The sequence below is a fragment of the Pygocentrus nattereri genome, chromosome 18 (assembly GCF_015220715.1).
Source record: "Pygocentrus nattereri isolate fPygNat1 chromosome 18, fPygNat1.pri, whole genome shotgun sequence".
NCBI lineage: Eukaryota > Metazoa > Chordata > Actinopteri > Characiformes > Serrasalmidae > Pygocentrus > Pygocentrus nattereri.
Window position 1 is genome coordinate 8,458,411 of NC_051228.1, and position 22,188 is coordinate 8,480,598.

A 22,188-nucleotide genomic window follows, 5' to 3' on the forward strand; every position below is an offset into this window, starting at 1 on the left:
GAGCACTACTGAAACAGAAAGAAGGGGTATAACTATTTGTGGCCCACAGTCCTATTGGATTCTCAATACTAGGTTCACACTTCAATATTCAATTATCCGTGTTTTTGCACAGTTTACTAATGAATATGCTTGAGCGAGGGAGGGGCTAACTGGTGCTGACTGTTTGATGCCATTATTAATAAAAATGTCTATCCACACAATGCACATCCACATTTTTTCAATCACATCACAAAGCCACGGTGCATGATTACACATGACAGAAAGAAAGAAAGAAAGAAAGAAAGAAAGAAAGAAAGAAAGAAAGAAAGAAAGAAAGAAAGAAAGAAAGAAAGAAAGAAAGAAAGAAAAATGGTTGTGGAGAAAGAAAAAGAAAGAATAATAGGCATACACACACACACACACACACACACACACACACACACACACACACAAATCTAAGCCGCTTCTCCTTCTGTCACTGGGCGAAAGGCAGGAGACACCCTGGACAGGTCGCCAGTCCATCGCAGGGCAGATAGACAGACAGACACATGCACACCTAGGGGCAATTTAGCATGTCCAAACAGCCTGACTGCATGTCTTTGGACTGTGGGGAAAACCGGAGAACCCGAAGATATTAGGCAGATATATAGAGCAAAAACAAGGACTGACAGAAAGGTAGAAAGACAGAAAAAACAGTTGTGAAGAAAGAAAAAAAGAATAACAGGCAGATAGAAAGAAATAAAGGAAATAACAGACAAAGTATATAAAAATGCAGTGTTATGAGGTTATTATCAGATATTTTTAGAGGCTATAACGGAAACACCTGTATAAGCTGTCTGACACACAGCTGTGTGTGTATGTGTGTGTGTGTGTGTGTGTACAGCAGCATTCCTTTTGGTCAGAGTCGTGCAAAGTAGCAGCGTCCACTCGCTTTTTCGCTGCTGTCAGCACTTCAGGACTGCCCACTGAACACATTCCATAAACCGTCTAATTTGGGCCCAACCTCACCAGCCTTTGTTTTCAAACTAGACAACAGCCAGAACAGCAAGAGTTTAAACAGGTACATCAGAGAAACACAGCAGAGCAAGTGAACTGTGAACGTGTCTCAGACACCCCCTATATCGCCCACTTATGACATCTGTGTAGTTTTACCCACCAAAACCAGCAAAAAATTCATTGTTACATGACCATTTCCAGCCTTTTTGCTCCTGCACATTTAAAGCCGATACATGGGAATGACTCTTGTTCTGAAAGGCTGCCCTGTACAGTCATATGTAAAAGTCTGGGAGCCCCGGGCAGATGGAATGGTGATTATCTGAAAGTGATAGTCTAATCTTCGCAGAGGATGTGTTAACAAATCATCTAATTTGATTAAGGGTGTTCAAACTTTTGCATATGACTGCATTGTTCCTTGGGCAGTTTGGGCTGAAACCCTCCTAATAACGTCAGTGTGAGTGACTGAAGCTAAACTGCAACAGGCTGAACGCACAGACGTATGTATGTTTTTATATATAAATATTACATATCGCTGTTGTCGGAACAAATCCTTGTATATCCACTTTTGACGGGTTTTCAGTTTTTGACATAATTACATAATTTGAAAATGCTTGATACCCTTTACATTGTGTGTAAATTTCAGGAGGAATGGACTAAAGGAAATGATCCAAAAACACTTGGAAAAACGTCTGGTTCCATTGACTTCCATTAAAAGTAAAGTAGGTTTTTTCCTTCTCCTGTAAAGTTGCCATTTTGGAGATACAAGACACAATTTCTTCCGCCAAAAGTGACATACTTGTTTTTACAAAAAGCAACAAATTCAAAACAGGCTATATTTGCAGCTTACTTTTCATTTATGGATTGTATGGACTGAAGATTTTTTGGAACTTTTACGTTTATATACTACAACAAACTTCTTTTTTTAAAAATGAAGAAAGGGCCAATGAAAGGCCCTTTAATAAAAAGTGTTAAAGATGCCAAATAGGATTATTTTAAATGTATTTTCACACCAGGCTATGCTGAGAGACGACAATCAAGTCATCCAAAGTGGTTTGCTGTGAAATGGCTCACTGTAGAGAAATTTACAGGTTTACAGTGGTGATGACAGGAACCAGAGGTTGTCTCCAACACAAATATAGTCACTTTGCCATCCACCATGTCCGCAATGAATGAACCTACACATCTTTTGAGTTTTTATATGTAGCTTTGATAATGGTAAAATGGTGGGAAACCCAAGATTTTATGGAAAAGTTCATTTAGTGCTACCTTGTCCTGCATGTACCCTTCTGTGGATTTAAAAAAATAATGTTTTAATCCAAAATTTTATATCAAAACTATCGTAAAACAACATCTGATCAGACATAAGACATAAGCGTATTCATAACCATTTCAATAACTTTGTGAGATTTTAAAGGCATTAAACTCAGACGTCTGGTTCCTATCGCCACTAATGTGAACAGTTTTCTCTTGATGAGTTTCACCAGAGCAGAGCATTTCACACCAAACCATTCTCAATGACATCATAACCATTTAACCATGTGCAAATTTCACAGAATCGGTGGAGTTACCCTTTAAAACTACATTTGTACATCTACTCAAGCTGTTTTTTGAAATGATTTATACTTTTCACTTCTGTTTCTGTATTTATTTCACCAAAGTAATAACATCTTTCCTTGAGTGTTGGTTTAGGCTACTCTACTCACCTCTGTTTAAAGTAACTGCATAATGTAATGGCAGCTTAGCTAAACACACCCGCTCATTTCTTAAGTGTTTAATAGCTGAAATAAATGAGCTCTAATGGAGGGTTTGTAAACGTGCACATTACGAGCTTTAGCTGCTGTTGTCGTGCACTATGTGGCTTCTGATTGAGGTCAATATTGCTAAAGATTCAAAAACTGGCATGTATAAAGGGTCATACTGAAGAGCTCAGTGACATTAAATGTGCCGTTGCCATAGATTGTCAGCTGTGCTACAAGTTAGTTTGTGAAATTTCTGCCCTGCTAGATTCGCCCTGGAAGCGGCTAGGTCAGAGGTCACTAAAAGGCAGACCGCGGCCAGGGTCCGGACACAGATGCTGTCCTATGCGGACCTGGGCCGATAACTGTTAAACTGCGGAAAATTATTTACTTTCTACGGGATGGTCCTATTTTAACTGGCATAACTTTTCTTGTCATTACGGTACTAGTTTAGCGCCCCGGGAGACTCACAGACCAATCACATGCGTTGTAAATATCACACGTGACGCTACTCAGCCAATCAGATCTGAGCATTACGATGAACACTGAGACTCAAGTAAGTGATGCGGGAGGGGCGAGGCGAGAAACAGCAGTCAGAGGAGAAAGTGAGCAAGATTATTTCACATGCTGTGCTCTAAAAAGAGAAAACTGACAATAAATGTTGTTGAAATCTGACTGAATTGTACTTTATTTGATTTGAAATTCAGCTGTTCACTGTATAAGATGTTGATATAACTACTACTTCAGTTTATACTACATGGCACGGAACCATGTTGCAAATTAGACATTACAGTGCCAATGCCAAGCGCAATGCCAAGCGTTGGCTGGTGTGGTGTACAGCACACCGGCACTGGACTCTGGAGACTCTGAATCAAACTTAACTATTTTGCAATGTGATGGATGAATCAGGGTTTGGTGGATGCCAGGAGAACGTTACCTACTGAAATGCATAATACCAACAGTAAGTTTGGTAGCGGAGAGAAAATGGTCCGGAGGTGTTTTTTCAGGATTTGGTGGTGGGGGGATAATGTTCTGAAGGGTATGTTAATGCTGCATCCTAGAAAGCCAATTATATGCTTCCAACTTTGTGGCAAAAGTTGTGGAAGACCCTCTTCTGTTCCAGCATGACTGTACCCTTGTGCACAAAGCAAGGCCCATACAGACATGGTTTGAAAAGTTGTGTGGAAGAACTCCAGTGGCCTGCACAGAGTCCTGACCTCAACCCCATTAAAACCTTTGGGATGAACTAACATTAGCGCCTGACCTCACAAATGCCCTTTTGGCTGAATGGACACAGGTTACCATAGCAATCATGCAAGACTCCTTGTCATGCAAGCATGTCAAGCCTCATGAGCTAAATGGAAACCTCAAGCATTAATACAAAATATAACTCCACAGTATGGATGTATGCAATAGATAACACTCCAAACACTGCTTTTTCGACCATATTTAGATTTGGATAGATGTACAGAGAAAAGAGGAGAGGGTACAGATTTCACCACCTCAAATAGCATCCCCTGCAGCCTAAAATAAGTATTTAGGATATTATCAGTCAGTTGAATACCAACCAAACAGCATTTTTAATCACTGCGTACAGTTTCGATATTACTGTTCCAGCTTTTTTGGAACTGAGCCTTGTATCAGTTCAGTACTGGCAGCCTTTACTAAAGCTATTTAAGACAAACAAAGCGCTTTTCTTTTTATCAGATCATATTGAACACCTACTCCCTTCAAAGCCACTGTGTCATGATTATTTGGAGAACTTTAGGCAAAGATTAGCATTGATTCTGCATCTGGCACTGTTTCCACTTTAGTCAATACATGCGATCACTCTGCTCCCCAGGGCGGACGTCCTGTTGAACTAGCAATCATTTCTGGCTCACTAAATGCTGTAGTTAATATTGGCACGTGTGTTGGTGTCACCAGAGCAGAGCGGAAAGGGCAGACATTTAATGGAGTGCGCTCCACTGTGTGTTGTATACAGACAGGAATGACCTACAACACAACCTTAGGGAGAACCTGAAACCTTGGCTTGAGTTTCTCTCGACCTCTCACACGTAGACAGACAGCAGAGGAGAAAGGGAACTGTACTGGCTCACAGCATCCTTTAGTTATATTCTAGGTTGTCATAAGCATTTGATTAAGCTTAAAATAATGATTTATTAAAAGAATGTTCTTAGAGAATCATCAGTAATTAGTTTGACATTCATCTGTCCATGGTTGATGCTTTAGAGAAGTTCGGTAGAAATCACATTCAACCTAATGAGAAACTACAGCAATCTTGGTTTAGATTCACGACACACTGTTAAGCTTCCCATTTGAAATGCAATGCTTCAGATCTACAATATTGTTGCCAAAACAAGTATCTAAAATAGTAACTTTACAGGAGAAGACCAAATGACTCTTACTTTTCAATGTAAGTCAATGTAAAGAGATTTTATTCCAGGTGATTTTAGAGCATTTCTACTGGTCCATTCATGATGAAATCATCACACAGTGTAAAGGACAGCTGGTGTGCTGGAATGATGCAAAAAAACAAAAATCGATAAAAATGGAGACACATGGTTTTCTTTGGACAGCTGCGATATGTTGCTGCAGCTAATAAAAACCAGGCAGTTCGGAAACAACAACAAAGCCAATATGGTAATATTGGTTTAATAACATGATCAAAAAAAAAGTTTAAAAATCTGACCTATGCTAAAAGCAAAACAATTCACAAATATTCAAAATAAAAACAGTAAATTAATTACTTGTGAAATTATTTCACACAAAAAATTATATCTGTGGACAGAGCATGGATAGGTGAGTCTGCATGATGATTATGCACATTTCAATTTTTATATGTTCATACATTCACTAAAAATAAAACGCTACGGGACTGATGGAAGCATGTTGCCACGGAAACTAAAAATGCACCGAATTTTGAAAATTCTTCGCTGAGCTTTTGCATACAACTGTACACTTTTAAAAGCTTTCTTATTTACTGTTTTCCAATAAAGTTTATTCTTTGAAAGACTGTGTGGTTTGTTCTTGTTAAAATCCATTGCTTTACTTCATTATCAATGTGTACATTACTTGTTTTCTGATATAACTGTTAGCAATAGTCCTAGCTCCTATTCCTATTCCTAGTAGAGCTCCAAAAGCCACATCCAGACGTGTAATAATTAGGAGATGGAAAAGATAAGAACAAAAAGGCTCTGCTTTTCATTTGTGCCAACAAAGGGGAGCCTGTATGTGTTGTGCCAGGTGTGCTGCAGTGGCAATAATGGCGCTGTATATCAGAGACATCTGGCTTATAGTCTCAACATCAGATGAGCTTATCTGCATATAATACAACACTGATTGATAACAAACAAGGAAAGCGATAATGGAGTGTCCTACCTTGGAGCTGTCGTCATGGGAGCGCTGGTAGCGTTTCCAGCGGCACCCATAGATCCCAGTCAGGCAGGACAAACACAGCTGTCTCTCGTAGACCTGTAAGGGTTGGTGTTTCACCATGCTCCTTCACGCTCAGCCCAGCACCAATCTGCTTGCATCCCACTCGGTATCACGAAGCCTGCGGACAAACCAACACATATGGTAGGCGACTTGGAAAGCGTCAAATCCAGGCATTGGTCCATATTTAACTAACTTCTTGGAGTGAACGCTCTGATTGTGGATCACATTTTGTCTTTCATGGCCTAAACAACATAACATCACAGAACCTCATGTGTCAAAGGAGGCGAATAAAACATGTTCCTAACGTCTGTTACTTTCACAAACAGAATCTTTAAACTTCAGACATTCTGGAATCCAGTCGTCATGAGATGTCCACACAATGTAAACGGCAGTTGGTGTTTTTAAATGTTGCAAATGAAAGCAAAATGATTAAAAGCCATTGATTAAATGGAACTACAATACCTGGTAGACCACCAAAACTGTTCCCATCAGATAAACAGCACTTAAACAGCACTTAAAGCTTTCAACTGTGATAGAAAATCAAGCCCATTCTTCCCCTGTAAGAAGACAACTCAAACCTATGGGTCTGAGAGGATGAGTCGCTGTCAAGAAAGATTTACTGAGAATGCAAATTGATGAAAAAGATGACAACTGAAGGTTTTATGTACTGATTAGTCTGAATCCATAATTGGAATGAACTGAATTGCGACAACCAACTTCTAAGACTGAACTTTGGAGGTGTGGAAAACATCCATGCAGTTTTATGAACAACTGTCTTTTGAACAGAATGGAAGCTGTAATAAAGGAAATATGGTGGACACAAATACTGAATTTTTTTTTTGTCAAATATATGTTTTCAGTATTTACTCTGGTGCTGAGGAATAAATGTCCTGTAAATAATGGAATGGTTTGACTGCAAATTAAATAAATTAAGGGGCCTGACTTTTGCACAGTATTGTATATGGCCTGATCCTGGATTTTATCAAAGCTCAAGAGTTGGAAGAGTTAAATGCAATAAATAAATTAAGACATTAATAGTTGTAATCAACAGTTGTAATCAAACAGCATAACAGCATCGCTTGTTAACAGAAGGCTATGGTTATACAAAAATGAGAATCAAACAACAAAAGTTTTTAATATCCTTGTCACACAGACTTCAGCTGATGTGTGAGCTCATATGTTTAGATACCTCAGCCAAGCAGAATTGTCCATGCTAAGACGCTTTGAGCTCATTTAACTGCTTCATTCAAAGACACTGAAAAGCCAGGTAATCCTTATTTAAAGCACAGAAATGCGTAAACTAAGAAAAGTAGGCAAAAGTAGCTGTAACTGTAGAAAACATTGACAAAAGCAGTAAAGAGTGAATTGTAATGTCAGCTGGCATGTCAGAAGGAGGCTCAGTAAATGAACGCATGTTACTGTGTAAACAGCACTAGCAGTGTCTCTAATGTCTTTGATAATGAAGATTGTGAGTGACGCAGGTGAGCGCAAGGTCTATCTGTGGAAATCAGTGCTGAATTTCAGTCCGTCAATCTATCTGTCAGTTCACCTTCCCTTCTCTAGTTCACGTCAATGCGCCAAAAAACCTCTGCACTGCACACAAACTCTCCGTTAGGTCCTGGAAGTGGTAGCATAAGAGACAGTCCAGCCTTTGTCTTGTTCCAGGTCTACTTGGTTGCTAAGACTGGTCAATGTAGAGCACAGTATGACTAGCTGTGAACATATTCCTGCTGTCAGAAGAAAACCTTGTATCTCCATTTTTGTAGTTTTTCTTTTTTTGACATAATCTGAAAATGCCTGTTGCTCCCATAGTTCATGATGAATGGACCAAAAGAAATGACCCAAAATTACTTGGAAAAAAGTCTGGTTCCTTTGGCTTACATTAAAAGTAAAGTAGGTTTTTTCCTTCTCCTGTGAAGTTACTACTTTGGAGATACAAGGTTTTCTCCTGACAACAGTGATATGCTGCCTTTTAGACAGAGAGGAATGTCCATGCTTATGTTAACGTGACAACGCCAAGCCACATTCTGCACGTTTTTGCTGAATAATCAGAGAGTGCAGGTGCTAGACTGGCCTACCTGCAGTCCAGACCTGTCTCCCACTGAAAATGCTAATTAGTAAAGCTCAAAATTTGGCAAGTAGGTCCTATGCAACTGCACAACTCAGCTGAAGACTTGTATAACAGGAGAATGTAAAAAATGCCCACTTTGTGTCTTCAGTCGCTAAATGATTATTCAGTGTTTAACTCCTTGAAATCCCAGGCTTATTACATACTTAGGCTTATTATTCAGTAACTACAGGGGCTTCAGTGTAAACTGGCTAAGCTGCGTAATAAAACTTTGAGCCCACTGGTGGCCATTTAAGGGGTTAAAGCAAACAGTGGTGACACAGTGGTAAACATGTTCCCATTTCATGGGGCAGTTGTTAGGGAACCAGCCTTGCAACCAGAAGGTCACCGGTTCGGTTCCCATGAACTGACATTACATGACCGAGGTGCCCTCGAGCAAGGCACCTAACTCCCAACTGCTCCCTGGGAGCAGCAGATAAGGGCTGCCCACCGCTCCGGGCAAGTGTGCTCACTGACCCCTAGTGTGTGTCTTTACTAGTGTGTATGTGGTGTTTCACTGAATGGATGGGTTGAATGCGGAGGTGAAATTTCCCCACTGAGGGACTAATAAGGGTCACTTATCTTAATCTTAACCCCAACTATTTTGGAACATGTTGTAGGCATCAAATTTACAGTGGGCATATATTTACAAGAAAAACGATGTGGTTATAAGGTAAAACATTAAATATTGTGTTTTTGCACCGTTTTCAACTTAATACAGGTCGGAATTTGCAGTTCTGTTTTTATTAGCATTTCAGATACTGTCCCAACTTTTTGGAAAAGAGTAACTCGTTTGAGGAACAGGAGGAAAAACATAAATATCACTGCTCAATAAACCCTTTGGAAGTGCTTAATATTAGTACTGCCCTTCCAGAGATTGCATGTGATGCATCTCGGCTACATTGGGGAACTGATGTGAAAACAACAGATGTTGCACTGAATTCAGAGGGGGGCTTTGAATGAACACAGCAAATGATGGTCATTAAAGAGGGAACACAGGCCACATCCAGCACTGATGACCTCATCAGGCATTGGCCTCAGCTCGTGCTGACAGGAGGTCACAGCAGGCGATCATTAGCATGCTAAATACACACTCGCTCTCTCAAACATACACACACAGGCAGCCAGTGTGAAGGTCTCACTTAGTCACTTCCTGTCATTAGGCTAGATTAGAGGTCTATGAGGAGGTGTGATCCAGCGCTGTCATTAGCATCCCACAGTGTGCAGCTCACGAGCCCTGCAGCACCACCGCGATTACGGCACAGCTAGCCTGGTTAATGTACACAGAGCTGAACAAAGTCAAAGACCGCCATTCTTTTCTGTACCAGCTACTCATTTTTCAGCATTGGGAAACAAACACAGGAAAAGTATGTGTCTATATAGCTCAGTTTGTTTTAGTGTTTATAGTGTGTCCACTTTTTTTTTACAGCTTCCGTTCTTTTCAGAAGACTTGCTTTCAAAATCTGCAGGGATATTTTTTCCACACCTCCAAAGTTTAGTCTTAGAAGTTTTTGCTTCTCATGATCCAAATAATCACAATTACAAATGTCATCAGTCCATAAAACCTTACTCCACATCCAAGATATCCAGGTTTTAGGGTATATTTTAGTAGAAAACTGGGCTGGGCAATAAAATGATAATAATTATCGCGATATAGCTTTCCTCGTAGAAATATAAGAAACGTCTTCTCACACATCTGCGTTCTACCGACAGCAGAGGTGGCATTTTCTACTGCAAGGAAAGCAACATTACTCTGCTGTGGCCACGAGAGGGCGCAATTCTGAGTGTTTCGACATGATTAGAGAGGGAAGGGTGACGAGTAAAATTGCTTGGCAAATATACCTTGGCAATGTTTGAAATGTGGGATTAGACAGTCCCTGTTTGAATGAAGCGACCGGCAAGCTGTTCTCCTGTGACAAGACGAGTGGCGTAACTGTGCGTTACTGCCCCACAGCGAACTCACTTCTATCCTAACACGCTTTAACAGCGTTCAATCACGTCTGCTCCTCACAACTCCAGCGTTGTGTTACAGCGCTCAGTCAGATTTTAGTCAGAGTGCATTCCTAAGCAACAAAAGTGAAAGAAAGAAGTGGATTCATGCAAGTTAGAGCCTGAAATAAACGAAAATAAACTGAGGACGCTGTATGTGTGGCAGTGGAGAGCGGGAGAATGCTAGCTTCCCAGGCTAGCTGTTTTTAGCAGCTGGCTAACTTGAAGCGGCACTCCTTCACTTGCACAGCGCGGCCAAACTGACGTTACTGTAGATCAAACAAGAAAAAAGCACTGATTTCAATTTAAACGTACCTAAAAGGAAGACACTGTTTGTCTAGTATGAGAAAATCACACTGCAGTTAAAGCTTTTACACAGAGCAGTTCTTACACCCCTCAAACAACGACAGCATAGAGAAATCCAAATGCCTGCTAGAATGCTGTGATCCAGTACAGCACTGGTACTGCCGGTACCAGTACAGTAATCTAGATAAGGTCTGGGTTGGGTTTTGTGGAAATATCTATGGAAAAGATCTGGGTGACTATTCACTTTTAGTGGTTGTTAGCAAAATAGCTCCAGCGCCAAGTTAAAGCCGTGCCTGATCGCCTGCGTCTGGGGCAAGTGGAAAATTGTGTACATTTGAGTTTGATTTTCTGCTGAACCATTTCTTTAAGATGCTCCGCACTCACTAGGGCTAACTGTATGGATAAAACGTCAGATTGCAACTATATTAAGATTTCAGCATGTCTTCAAAACACAGGTGAACCCCTGTAACATGGTTAAAGCAGTGCTAAGCACACCTTGCTGTGCTGCACCTCAGACGCAATCCAAAAGCTCCTTCCATCTCTAAGCATGTTCTCCTGCGAACAGCATTCTTGGCAGCAAAATAAAGAACCAATGTGAATACATCAATGAGCAAAAGTGCGGCTTGAAGTCTTCGGAGCTCGATGAATTATTCAGCTCACGACTCATGAAATATCGGTTGTCTTGGGAACATAAATTATCTTGGCTAGTAGAACTTCCCCCACTGGTGGTGAAGCTCCGGCTCTGGCATCCTCACATGCGTTTCATCACCTCCTTTCAAAATGTACATCAATGCATTTGATCCAGGGAAACTATCCTTAGTGATAGTAGAAATTAGGAAATCAGAGTATTAACCCTTTGAACTTCAGCTCCTCTTTCTACAGGGAGATTCACTTGAAAGAGGCCCCGAATATTCTGTTGTGACTCCCGTCAGGATGAAGCTAACTGAACCAAAAAAATACACTACATACCTTGATGTATGTGTAATCGATGGCATTATATGCAATGCTAGAAGTGATCTCCGTTTCTGAAGGGATACGGGTATAGGTGTATGTATATATATGGGTACAGGGGTATGCACCAAACGGAGGGGTATACCTCATCACTCCGACGCAGGGGCATCCCATCTTGTTCAAAGCTCCACATACTGAGGAGCACATTGCATGTTGTTTTGTTCAGATTGCTTAGTCCTAGCGAGAGTTATTACTGAACATTCAGGGCCTCTTTCGAGTGAATCGCCCTGTATATACTTTATTAGGTTTACACACATTCGTTTTATGACAGTTACTAAATAATATGTATAATTTGCATTAAAGCACCCATTTCATGGAAAAAAAATTTTGATCACTTTTTTTTTTTTAAATATGAGTTTGATGTATGTAAACAAAGTCTCAATGGCTCATTTTGAATTCACTGTGTCTGTGATGTCATGGAAACAAATGTATTGACATACATCCATCTATTCAGTCTAAAGCAGTTTAGCCCCGCCCATTCACGCTGAAGTTATAAGGAGTGTTTCAGCCTGGACTTCTTTTCGAATGAGGCACAATGCAGTCATTTACATCCATCACTCTTAAAGGCACAGTAATAAAAACAGGGTTTTTAATGCTATGGATAAAAAGAGATTAAATGAAAATGGCTACATGCAAACGAGTTATCAATGTTTGTGGTACACAAACCTGCACAAACATCATACATGAGGAAAAAATTAAATATAAAAATAATATAGGAATATTACTGAATAATGCGTCTAGGGGTCAAAAAGGCTACAGAGTCAAACAATGAAAAGTCATGCATTGCCTTTCAAAGATTCCAACATTGCTATAATCTTTAATACTAATATTCCAAAATACTGAATAAACAAGATAAAAACAAGAACTTTAAGAATCCAGTGGCATCATTTTCATCATACTAATGGCCTAATCACTACAAACTCATCGGCGCAGATTAATCAAGAAGCTAAATATCAAGTGATATTTTAACGGATCTACTTCGACCTCTCCGAAAGGGGCTCCCTGCACACTCTCCTCAATAACGGCATTTCTCACTGTGCACTTGAGCCACACTGCTGTATGCACATGACTCATAATAAAATCACAGGATTTGCTGTACTGAAGCCTGGAGCTCAATTATAAGCCTTGTTAATAATAGAATAATGAATTGGCCCATACAGACAGTGGGATGAGCATGTAAATGAATCATTAGCACGTTCGAGTGTCTAAAGAGCCAAGAATGGCCTTGCTCTTTGGAGCTCTTATGAGTCAGTTTTCCCCATAAGATACAGTAACCATCACCATCTGTTTCCTTAATGATTTATAAAGATCTATCTAAGGCAAAATTAGCGACCCTGCTCAAAAGGCCAGCTATATCTAATCAAAAGCAAATCATCCATACAGATCCCCACAGCTAAGGGAAATATGAATGTGTACCAGCAATTAGAGGCCTGACTAATTTAAAAAAAACTTTGAGGTAGATACCGATTCTGATTGTAAGTGGCTAAAAATTCTGCTAACTGATAATATTAGGCCAAATTAAGCCAAAGCCAAGAGTCTTCTTATTCCCGTAAACGTGTGAAAAATTAAAAACTATGATCTTTTTTTAGCAACCACAAAGGTTATTTTATGTGCATAGCACAAATAATATTAATAATACTAATGGTAACAACATCAATAACTAGAGGAGGAAAAGTTCAGGAACCAATTTTGAGCTACCTTGACAGGGCCATTGCTATGCTATTCCAGGTGGTTGCTAAGGAGTTGCTAGTCCATTGCTTTGTTATCCCAGGCAGCTGCTGGTATGCTATTCCTGGAGGTTACTAAGGTATTGCTAGGCTGTTACAATGGTATCCCAGATGTTAGCTAAGGTGTTATTAGGTGTTCACAGTGTTATCCTGGTGGTTGCTAAAGTATTGCTAGGCTGTTGGTATGCTATTCCTGGTGGTTGCTAAGGTGTCGCTAGGCTCTTGTAATGGTATTCCAGGTGGTAGTTAAGCTCTTAGGTGGTTGTGATGCCACCACTGGTTGCTTTTGCATTATATATTAGGTAGCTAAGGTGTTGTTAGGTAGTTGCAATGTTGGTGGTGAGTTTATTTGTATTTGTGAGTAAGTATGCATAACACATTTCACTACTACAAAACACACCTTAATACTGACAAGTGGCTTAACTGGGACAAATGGGTTTAGCCCCATCATCAGGAGATCATGGGTTCGAATCCTGGTGATAATCACTAAATCACTAAGTATTACCATGTTATCAGCCAGAATTTCAGATACCTATAAAACTGGCTGTCTAGCAGAAGGTTCTGTTTTACACTGTTATCTCACATGACTGTGTTTTAACCTCACACCTTCTAAACAAACATCCCTGTCCGAGTAAGATAACATTGACCATTTGGCTCTGTTGGTGCTTCTAAAAAAAAAAAAAAAACACCCACCCCTGCATAAACAAAGACATTCACAGGTCACACGTAGGTCTGCTTTGTTAGTTAGATGTCATTGAAATTTGCATCTCCTGAAGGGCTTTGGTCAAACATATTCAAACCAGCTGAAGCAAGTTACATTTCTCCATCTCTCTCAAGGCCTCAATGTCAAAACAAGCGGACAGGATAAAATTGAGCCAAAACAAAAGTAAAACCCTTGGAGAAAATCACAGAGAACCTTAAAAGATGTACTGATCGACATTAGACATTCATTAAGCTCATCACTAACCTGTGATTTGACTCATGTGCAAGAACTATATTTCACCTAAATGTTGTATAATCAAATAAGCTAAATCCTGTCATTCTGTCCTCAGTGCTGGGCGATATGTCACCCACACTGATATAACAGTGCTGGTGTCACACAATAATACTGACCTTACTTTTAGCAGCAAGAAAACAATGTAATGTGTATCATTTGCTATTTTGTCCTAAAGGAATGGTTCGATAAAAACTAAACAGAGAGTAAGTTTCCTTTTGGAAATCTAGTTTCTGTCTGGTTAATGTCTATAACACTGCTTAAGATTCTCTTTGGTGTAATTTGCCCAAATACAGGGAGATTCACTTGAAAGAGGCCGTGAATATTCAGTAATAATTCTCACTCGGATGAAGCAATCCGAACGAAACAACATGCAATGTGATCCTCATTGCATGTAGCATATGAAGCTTTGAACAAGCCAGGATGCCCCTCCGTCAGAGTGATGAGGTAGGCACCAGACAGCCGCTGCGACTTCCGGGTGCAGACTCCCGTATCCACAGCTATACACACATCTATACCGGAATCCCTTCATGTGTCTGTCAGAAACCAGAGATCACTCACAGCATCACATGTAATGCAATTGATTACATATACGTCCAGGTATGTAGCGTCTTTTTTTGGTTCAGGTTGCTTCATCCAAACAGGAGTTACAACAGAATATTCGGGGTCTCTTTCCAGTGAATCTCCCTGTATATCCAATCACTCGAGACATGTTTAGAAATTTTGTTTCTTTACTTTGACAATGGGCCTACAAGGCTAATGTCACCAACAACCATTAAAAGTCAGTAGTAATGTTGAAAAGTTAATCGTTTCGATATCGAAATCACAATTTGAAACTTTTTTCAAATCGCAAGACCTGCAATTTCTTATTATAGGCTACATTATCAACAGTGTTGTCCTAAGTGTTAAATGTGGAAATTTAACCTAATAGCACTGAACTCATGAACTGTCTGTAGCAAAGTTAGAACAATCAGAAGCAACCAAACATCCATGTGCTGTTACATCACAACCACAACTGACTGGCCGTTACCACATTCAGCGTAGCTTTGAAGCCTCAAGTCAGAAATAATGCACACACCCAGGGGTCTATCTTTAATTTACTGAAAATTATTTCAGTTTAAAAACAATATTTTTGAGAAAAAGAACAATTTAATATGTTGTCCAAATCCTTTAGCAATAGCCAGTATTCAATCAGCTCATTGAGATCATGCAACTCCCCATCACGTGCACATATAAATACATATATATAAATAACAATCTTAAATTTTCAAACCAAAGATAAACATTTAGAAATAAAAAGAACATGATGCAACTTTCATAAAGACCTGCTTGCATTTTGAGAAGTTTCAGGCATGTATCTAGAGAAAGAATTTGGGTGACTATTGACTTCTAGTGTTTGTTAGCAACATTAGCCTTGAGGCGCCAGGACTAAACTAAAGAAGCTAAATTTAGACACCAACCATGTCTTGGCTGATCGATAACATCTGGCATAGGGGGAAATTGGATACATTCGATTTTTCACCAAACCACTCCTTTAAAAGGGGAAAACAGTCCAATGTTATAAGACATCCTTTCAGCACAGAGCAGCAGTTCTCAGGAAGAATGAGTTCATTCACTTTATTAAGGCTATTTTAAACACTAGGATGCGAAATCATAGAGCTATAAGATGTCATTCTAAAAATATGCAACTTTGGAAACAACCACATCATTTCCATTGGAAATATTCTGCAATGGTGCGATGGTAAGTGTCTGCTTGCTGTGGAGGGTGAGGCCAAATACTTCCTGGACAAGTGCAAGCCACCCTGACCCCAAAAACATTAGCACAGCTTCTCATAAAGCCATTAACATCAACACAGCTCCTCATTACTCATACAACATACCAAAGCAATGCCCTCCTACCTGCACCGTGACAGACTCACTTCAGACACGGTGGAGTGATGTGGGGGTGCGTGTATATATCCGCCAGCTGCGCTCTATCAGCTGTGTTTGTGTACGGCTCCCTGATCCAGCCTGTTTCCATGACACGGCACTCTCTATGAGCTTTTTCAAATTCACAAAGGAAGGAACAGTGGGAACAGGCCTGTTTTCAGAGGGTCACCTGCATGGGGTTCTGCTGACAGGTCAGCAGCACTCAACACAACCTTTACAATCGCACGGCAGTGACTTCATCATTAAAGGGGCGGCCCATGGCCTGACCCACTTTTGGGCCAAAGAACTTTCACTAGCCTGTCACTCTATAAACCCCTATAAAAGCACATGGTCCTTTTCACATCCTGCTTCACAAATATACAGGGGACTATCAAAATATCTGCGTAATTAAATGGTGCAGATGTCGTGATGTGAAATGCTCCATTCTAGAGAAACTTATTGTGACAGAACTGGTTACAATGATGGTGATAGGAACTAGACGCCAGAAGTTTTTAATACCTCTAAAAGCTCCCTCACAGAAAGTTATTACATGAAATGTTTGCAAATACGTTTATGTCTGAAACACTGTTTCGCTGTAGTTTTGAGATACAACATAGTTTCAATAAAATATGGCTAAATAAAGCGGAAACAATGTTTCTTCGTCCGAACGGATTCTAAAAATTATTTTACACCTATATCTGCCAAAACCATCATAAAACAATGTCCATTTCATGTAATAACATCCAGCTTTTGGAGACAGTAAACTCTTCAGACGTCTGGTTCCTATCACCACCACTGAACAACTGAGACTTATTGTCCCATAAGGAAACAGTGCTAAACCCTAATCGGGGTTACAGTGAGGGGATCACAATAAGGGTGCTTAATTTAGTTCACATGGTAACTGAGCTTTACGTGTGATGGAGGTTCTGCATTTCTAATCATCATTAACCTATAGATGAGCCTCCGCCATTCACAAAGACACCCGACCTTCAAGACGCCGTCAGCTTGCACGGCTCAGTAAGCCAATTCATTGTTTCATCCTGACGGAAACTCAAAAGCCCTTGGGATAGATTTCAGCCCAAGGAGCAGGAGCATTGCAATTGAGAGGCTGGCGAAGGGCCATATCGGCAGTCGGGCCCTTGAAGGAAGAAAGGGGCTAAACAGGCCTCCTTAGAGGAGAGAGGGGGGTTTCACTCTGCAGTCCAATTCTGCTGTCTTCATCTTAAGGACAATGCTGAGTGAAAGAGACCAGGGCCTGTCTGATATGAACAAGCTGTCACTGATCTAATACTCATTTCATATACACTAATATTTTTCTATACACTAAGCTTTTATCTATAAACTAATCTTTAAGTTTAGTTTTGAAATGAAATAATATAAATTGGCAATACTGTTTGTGGTGGGCTGAGGGACAAACACACAAAACCGTTTCCAAATATAAAAGGTAGGTAGGTTTCATTTTGCGTTATTAAATATGCAATATATGATCAATTAGATGCACTAATAACACTTTTCCCTTCTTTTTTCCTTTCCCTACTGATATCAATGCCTGATCCTTAAGTATCTGCAGTTACTGAGTACCAATACCAATACTAACTCTGTCTAAGACCTAAGCTAACAAGCCTGTGAATCCTGATATTTACAGTTTGTGTTTGAAATTTGAAATTGCCTATGGTCATTTACACATTGTGGCAATGTGATGAATGGACCGATGGTAAGACTCCAAAATTACTTGGAAAAAAAATCTTGTTCTATTAACCTCTATTCAAAGTTAAGAAAGCTTTTTCCTTCTCCTGTAAGATTAACATTTCAGAGATAGAAGGTTTTGTGCATAACAAGCTGATATGCTAAAGGATAAACCTACGGAAAAGACTGTGGTTAGCCCCAAGAGACTGGCTGTTCTTTCCATACCTCTCTATAATGCTCAATAACAACCTGGATTAACTTTAACTCGCACTGTAACTGACTCCACCGCAGGAGATGAGGATTACTGAAACTCAACTGAAACTGACTCAGCCAGGTAGCTAAAAGGGCTCACATTACTGTGCCTTACACTGTTTGTACGTTGCCTTACCTGGCTTATCTGTGGCTTAGCAGTCTGGTATATGACCCATTACCATTGCATTCACTGTACTGGCATAACAGATTCTGTCAAGAGCATTTCTACTACTGATGATCAACCATCACCACTGACAAGATGCTTGCTTTATATTAAGTTCCATCTATTGGCATCCATGTGCATATTACATAATTGCTTTATGATATTTGTACTCTCTATTGTACTCTTTAGAGCCAGTGTTGGCATCAACACTGATACATTTCTCTATACTGTGCTAATAAAATACTAGAAAAAATAGAAAATAAAAGGAAAATAAGAAGTGTACAGTCGTGTGCAAAAGTTTGCACACCCAGAGAGATTTTATGTTTTGTTGATTTTCTACTTTTCTAATTTTTCTAGATGAAAAAAGTATTTCTTCTAACACATTCTCTACAGAGAACACAATTTTAATGCACAGTTACTGTATATTTTAACATGGAAAAAATTTTGTTCAACATGCTCTAGAATAAAGAGAGTGGAGTGGGTGGAGACGGGTGTCAGGGTTGATGTGTGACAGAAGGATAGCAGCAAGAGTGAAAGGGAAGGTCTACAAGACAGTAGTGCATCCTGCTATGATGTAGGGTTTGGAGACTGTGGCTCTGTCTAAAAGACAGGAGGCTGAGCTGGAGGTGGCGGAGATGAAGATGCTGAGATTTTCGTTGGGAGTGACAAGGATGGACAAGATTAGAAATGAGCAGATCAGAGGGACAGTAAAGGTGGAGCAGTTTGGAGATAAAGCCAGAGAGGCCAGGTTGAGATGGTTTGGACATGTGTTGAGGAGGAATAGTGGATATATTGGTCAAAGGATGTTGGAGATGGAGCTGCCGGGTAGAAGGAGAAGAGGTAGACCTCAGAGAAGGTTTATGGATGTAGTGAAGGTGGACATGGAGATGGTTGGTGTAAAAGTAGAGGAGGCAGTGGATAGGGCAAGATGGAGGCAGATGATCCGCTGTGGCGACCCCTAAAGGGAGCAGCCGAAAGAAGAAGGAAAATGGTTTGTGGAAATAAACTGAGTTATAAATAGTGTTTTTTGTGACATCATAAAAAACAATGAATTCCCTTATATGGACCGTATGGAGTGGGGAGTGAATAGTCCAGAAACAATGTTTATGCACTACTCCGCACAGAATTATGTGACAAAGTTTGCAGAAAAATGGCATATTTAAGTTCACTCCTTGTAAAGGAAGTGTTAACTTGCTTTCACTCACAAAACTTTTTTTTTATAATACATATTTTTTAAAAGTTTGTCTAGTTATTGTTCAAAATGGTTTCACATTCCTTAATTTGCCTTAATTAAGATTTAAAGAGACATTATTGGTTCCTTATCAGTGGGATGGTGAAAGATGCCAATAAAACCATAATATTTGCCATGTGATATATTGTTCGACCGCCAATACAGATACAGATAAAACCATACAAAGCAAGTACCAGAAGGATATGAGTCCTGATGGACGACTGCTGTTGACTCATCTCTGCTCAAGCAGATCCTCCCTCTAGAAAAGGATGAAAGAGGACCTGCTTGAAAATGCGATGCCAGTGAAACATGACACTTTCTGTTATGATGACGTCCAGGAAGGGAAGATTGAACAGATTCCAAGGTCGTTTTGTGCAAGTTATCAAACCACGTTTGTGCATTAAAGTCTCAGGTCCAGTTTGCCTAAAGAAAAACTAAAGAAAACAGAAGGAACATCTTTCATCTTTATGATAACCTTATCCGAAAGTTGAAACAATGTGGATGCTATTGTGTTTAATGGCTGATACATCAGACCAAGTGAATGTGTATCTCACGGCAGAGAGAAAGGTGAAATTGAAGAGGAATTCCGCTTATTTTCCAAACTTTCTGCATAATTGAATGGTTAAGAGTAAACAAAGTCGTTCAGTGTGGTTTGATGTGAAATGCTTCTCCCTAGAGAAACTTAGCAAGCTAGAATTGTTCTCAGTGGTGGGAACCAGACGTCTGAATAGTTAAATGCTTTTAAAAGCTCCCTCACAGAAATTTATGAGACGAAATAATTATAAATATACTGCCTGGTGCCTAAGACATTGTTTTACTATAGTTTTGAGATAAAGTTTTGGCCTAAAAAAAGATTATAAAAAATACATTCATGGTGTAGAGATAGCTAGTCCCACCCCCCCAAAAACATATTTTACTCACAACGTATTACTATTACCATCAGTATATCATCTAAAAACTCAGAAGTCACATGTAGGTTCACTGGTCATTTTTGGATAGTAAATACTGTACAATGGCTATATTTGCATTGTTGAGATTGTGACATCTGGTTGCTATCACCACCACTAAGTATCCATAAGTTTTCCTACAAATAATAATTTTACATAAACAACTCTGAGTGACTTTGTTTACATCCCAACCATTTAGAAACTGCCGGAATTCTCCTTAGTAGTTGAAATATTTGTTAAAAAGTAATCTGACTGCTGATTATGCTCATAATTTACGCTGATTATGTCCTATAGCACGGGTGTCCAATCTTACACTACCTGGCAATACAAAATTATTGAGTTTCTAATTACTGAGCTCACGTGTTTCAGCCACACCCACTGCTAACAGGTGTATAAAATCAAGCAATGCATTCACCACAGACAATTCTGGCAGTACATGGGGTTGTTCTGCTTAGCGCATTTAAATGTGGCACTGTCATAGGATGCCTCCTTTGTCACAAGTCAGAAATTTCTGCCATGCTAGATCTGCCCATGTCAACTGTAAGTGCTATTATTGTGTAATGGAGCAATGACGTCTCAGCCACAAGGCAGTGACCAATACAAGCACACAGAACGGGGCTGTTTAAAAATCACCAATCCTCTGCTGCATCCCTTGCTACAGAGTTCCAAACTGCCTCTGGAAGCAACATACACACAGTAACTGTGCATCAGGAGCTTCATGAAATGGGTTTCCATGGCTGAGCAGCTGCACACAAACATAAGATCACTATGCGCAATGCCAAGCGTTGGCTGGAGTGGTGTACAGCATGCCACCACTGGACTCTGGAGAAGTGAAAACATGTTTTCTACAGTGATGAATCAAGCATAATTAACTGGCAGTCTGATGGACAAATCTGGGCTTGTTGGAGGCCAGGAGAACACTACCTACCATAATGCATAGTGCCAAGAGTAAAGTTTGGTGGAGGGGGGATAATGGGCTAGGCCTGTTTTTTGGGCTTAAGCTCAACCCTTTTGTTCCTGTGGTAGATAATGTTAATGCTAGCGCATAAAAGACATTTTAGACAATTGCATGCTCCCAACTTGGTGGCAACATTTTGGGGAAGGCCTTTTCCTGTTCCAGCATGTCTGTGCCCCTAACAAGTTTGGTGTGGCCTGCACAGAGCCCCGACCTCAACTCCACTGAACATCTTTGGGAAGAGCTGGGATGTCGATTATGAGCCAGGCCTTCTTGTCCAACTCCTTATTAATGTTTCAGAATGGGATGTCCAACAAGCTGATATAAATGTGATGGTCAGGTTTCCACTTACTTTTGGCCATACAGTGTACTCCACACTGTAAATCCACTCTTTAACCTGAATGACCGGCAATAAATAATCAATGCATATATTTTCCTATAGCAACAAGCTGATTTGGCTTGGACAGAGACATGGTCAACCAAACCAACAAACAAGACCCACGTCTCTTTCTACATCAGAAGCGCTGCCCACCAGTCAAACCCTGAACTGACTGATAAACTTGGAAGCAGTGGTGAGAGAGGAAGCTTATATTATTCATTATGCACAAATTTGCACAGTGACTTCAGCTTTTTTAAAAAGTCCAGTGAAACATGTCGGTGCTGTCCGATAATACATCACTCGAATAGAGCACTCATTAATTCCAACACAGAGATTACACTAAAAATGAGATTTTAAAAATGAATGTGCTTTCTATTCGTGTGA

The 22,188-nt window shown here is 40.0% G+C and overlaps 1 protein-coding gene across 2 annotated transcripts in view; it reads right to left on the reverse strand.

The window, feature by feature from the left end:
• gdpd5a (glycerophosphodiester phosphodiesterase domain containing 5a) overlaps positions 1-22,188 on the reverse strand; it is a 63,681-nt gene that overhangs the window by 30,291 nt on the left and 11,202 nt on the right. For both annotated transcript variants that reach the window (XM_017711922.2, XM_017711921.2), the window contains exon 2: positions 6,093-6,267. In XM_017711922.2, the coding sequence (XP_017567411.2) occupies positions 6,093-6,209 (117 nt within the window). In that variant the 5' untranslated portion in view covers positions 6,210-6,267. The remainder of the gene's footprint in view (positions 1-6,092; positions 6,268-22,188) is intronic.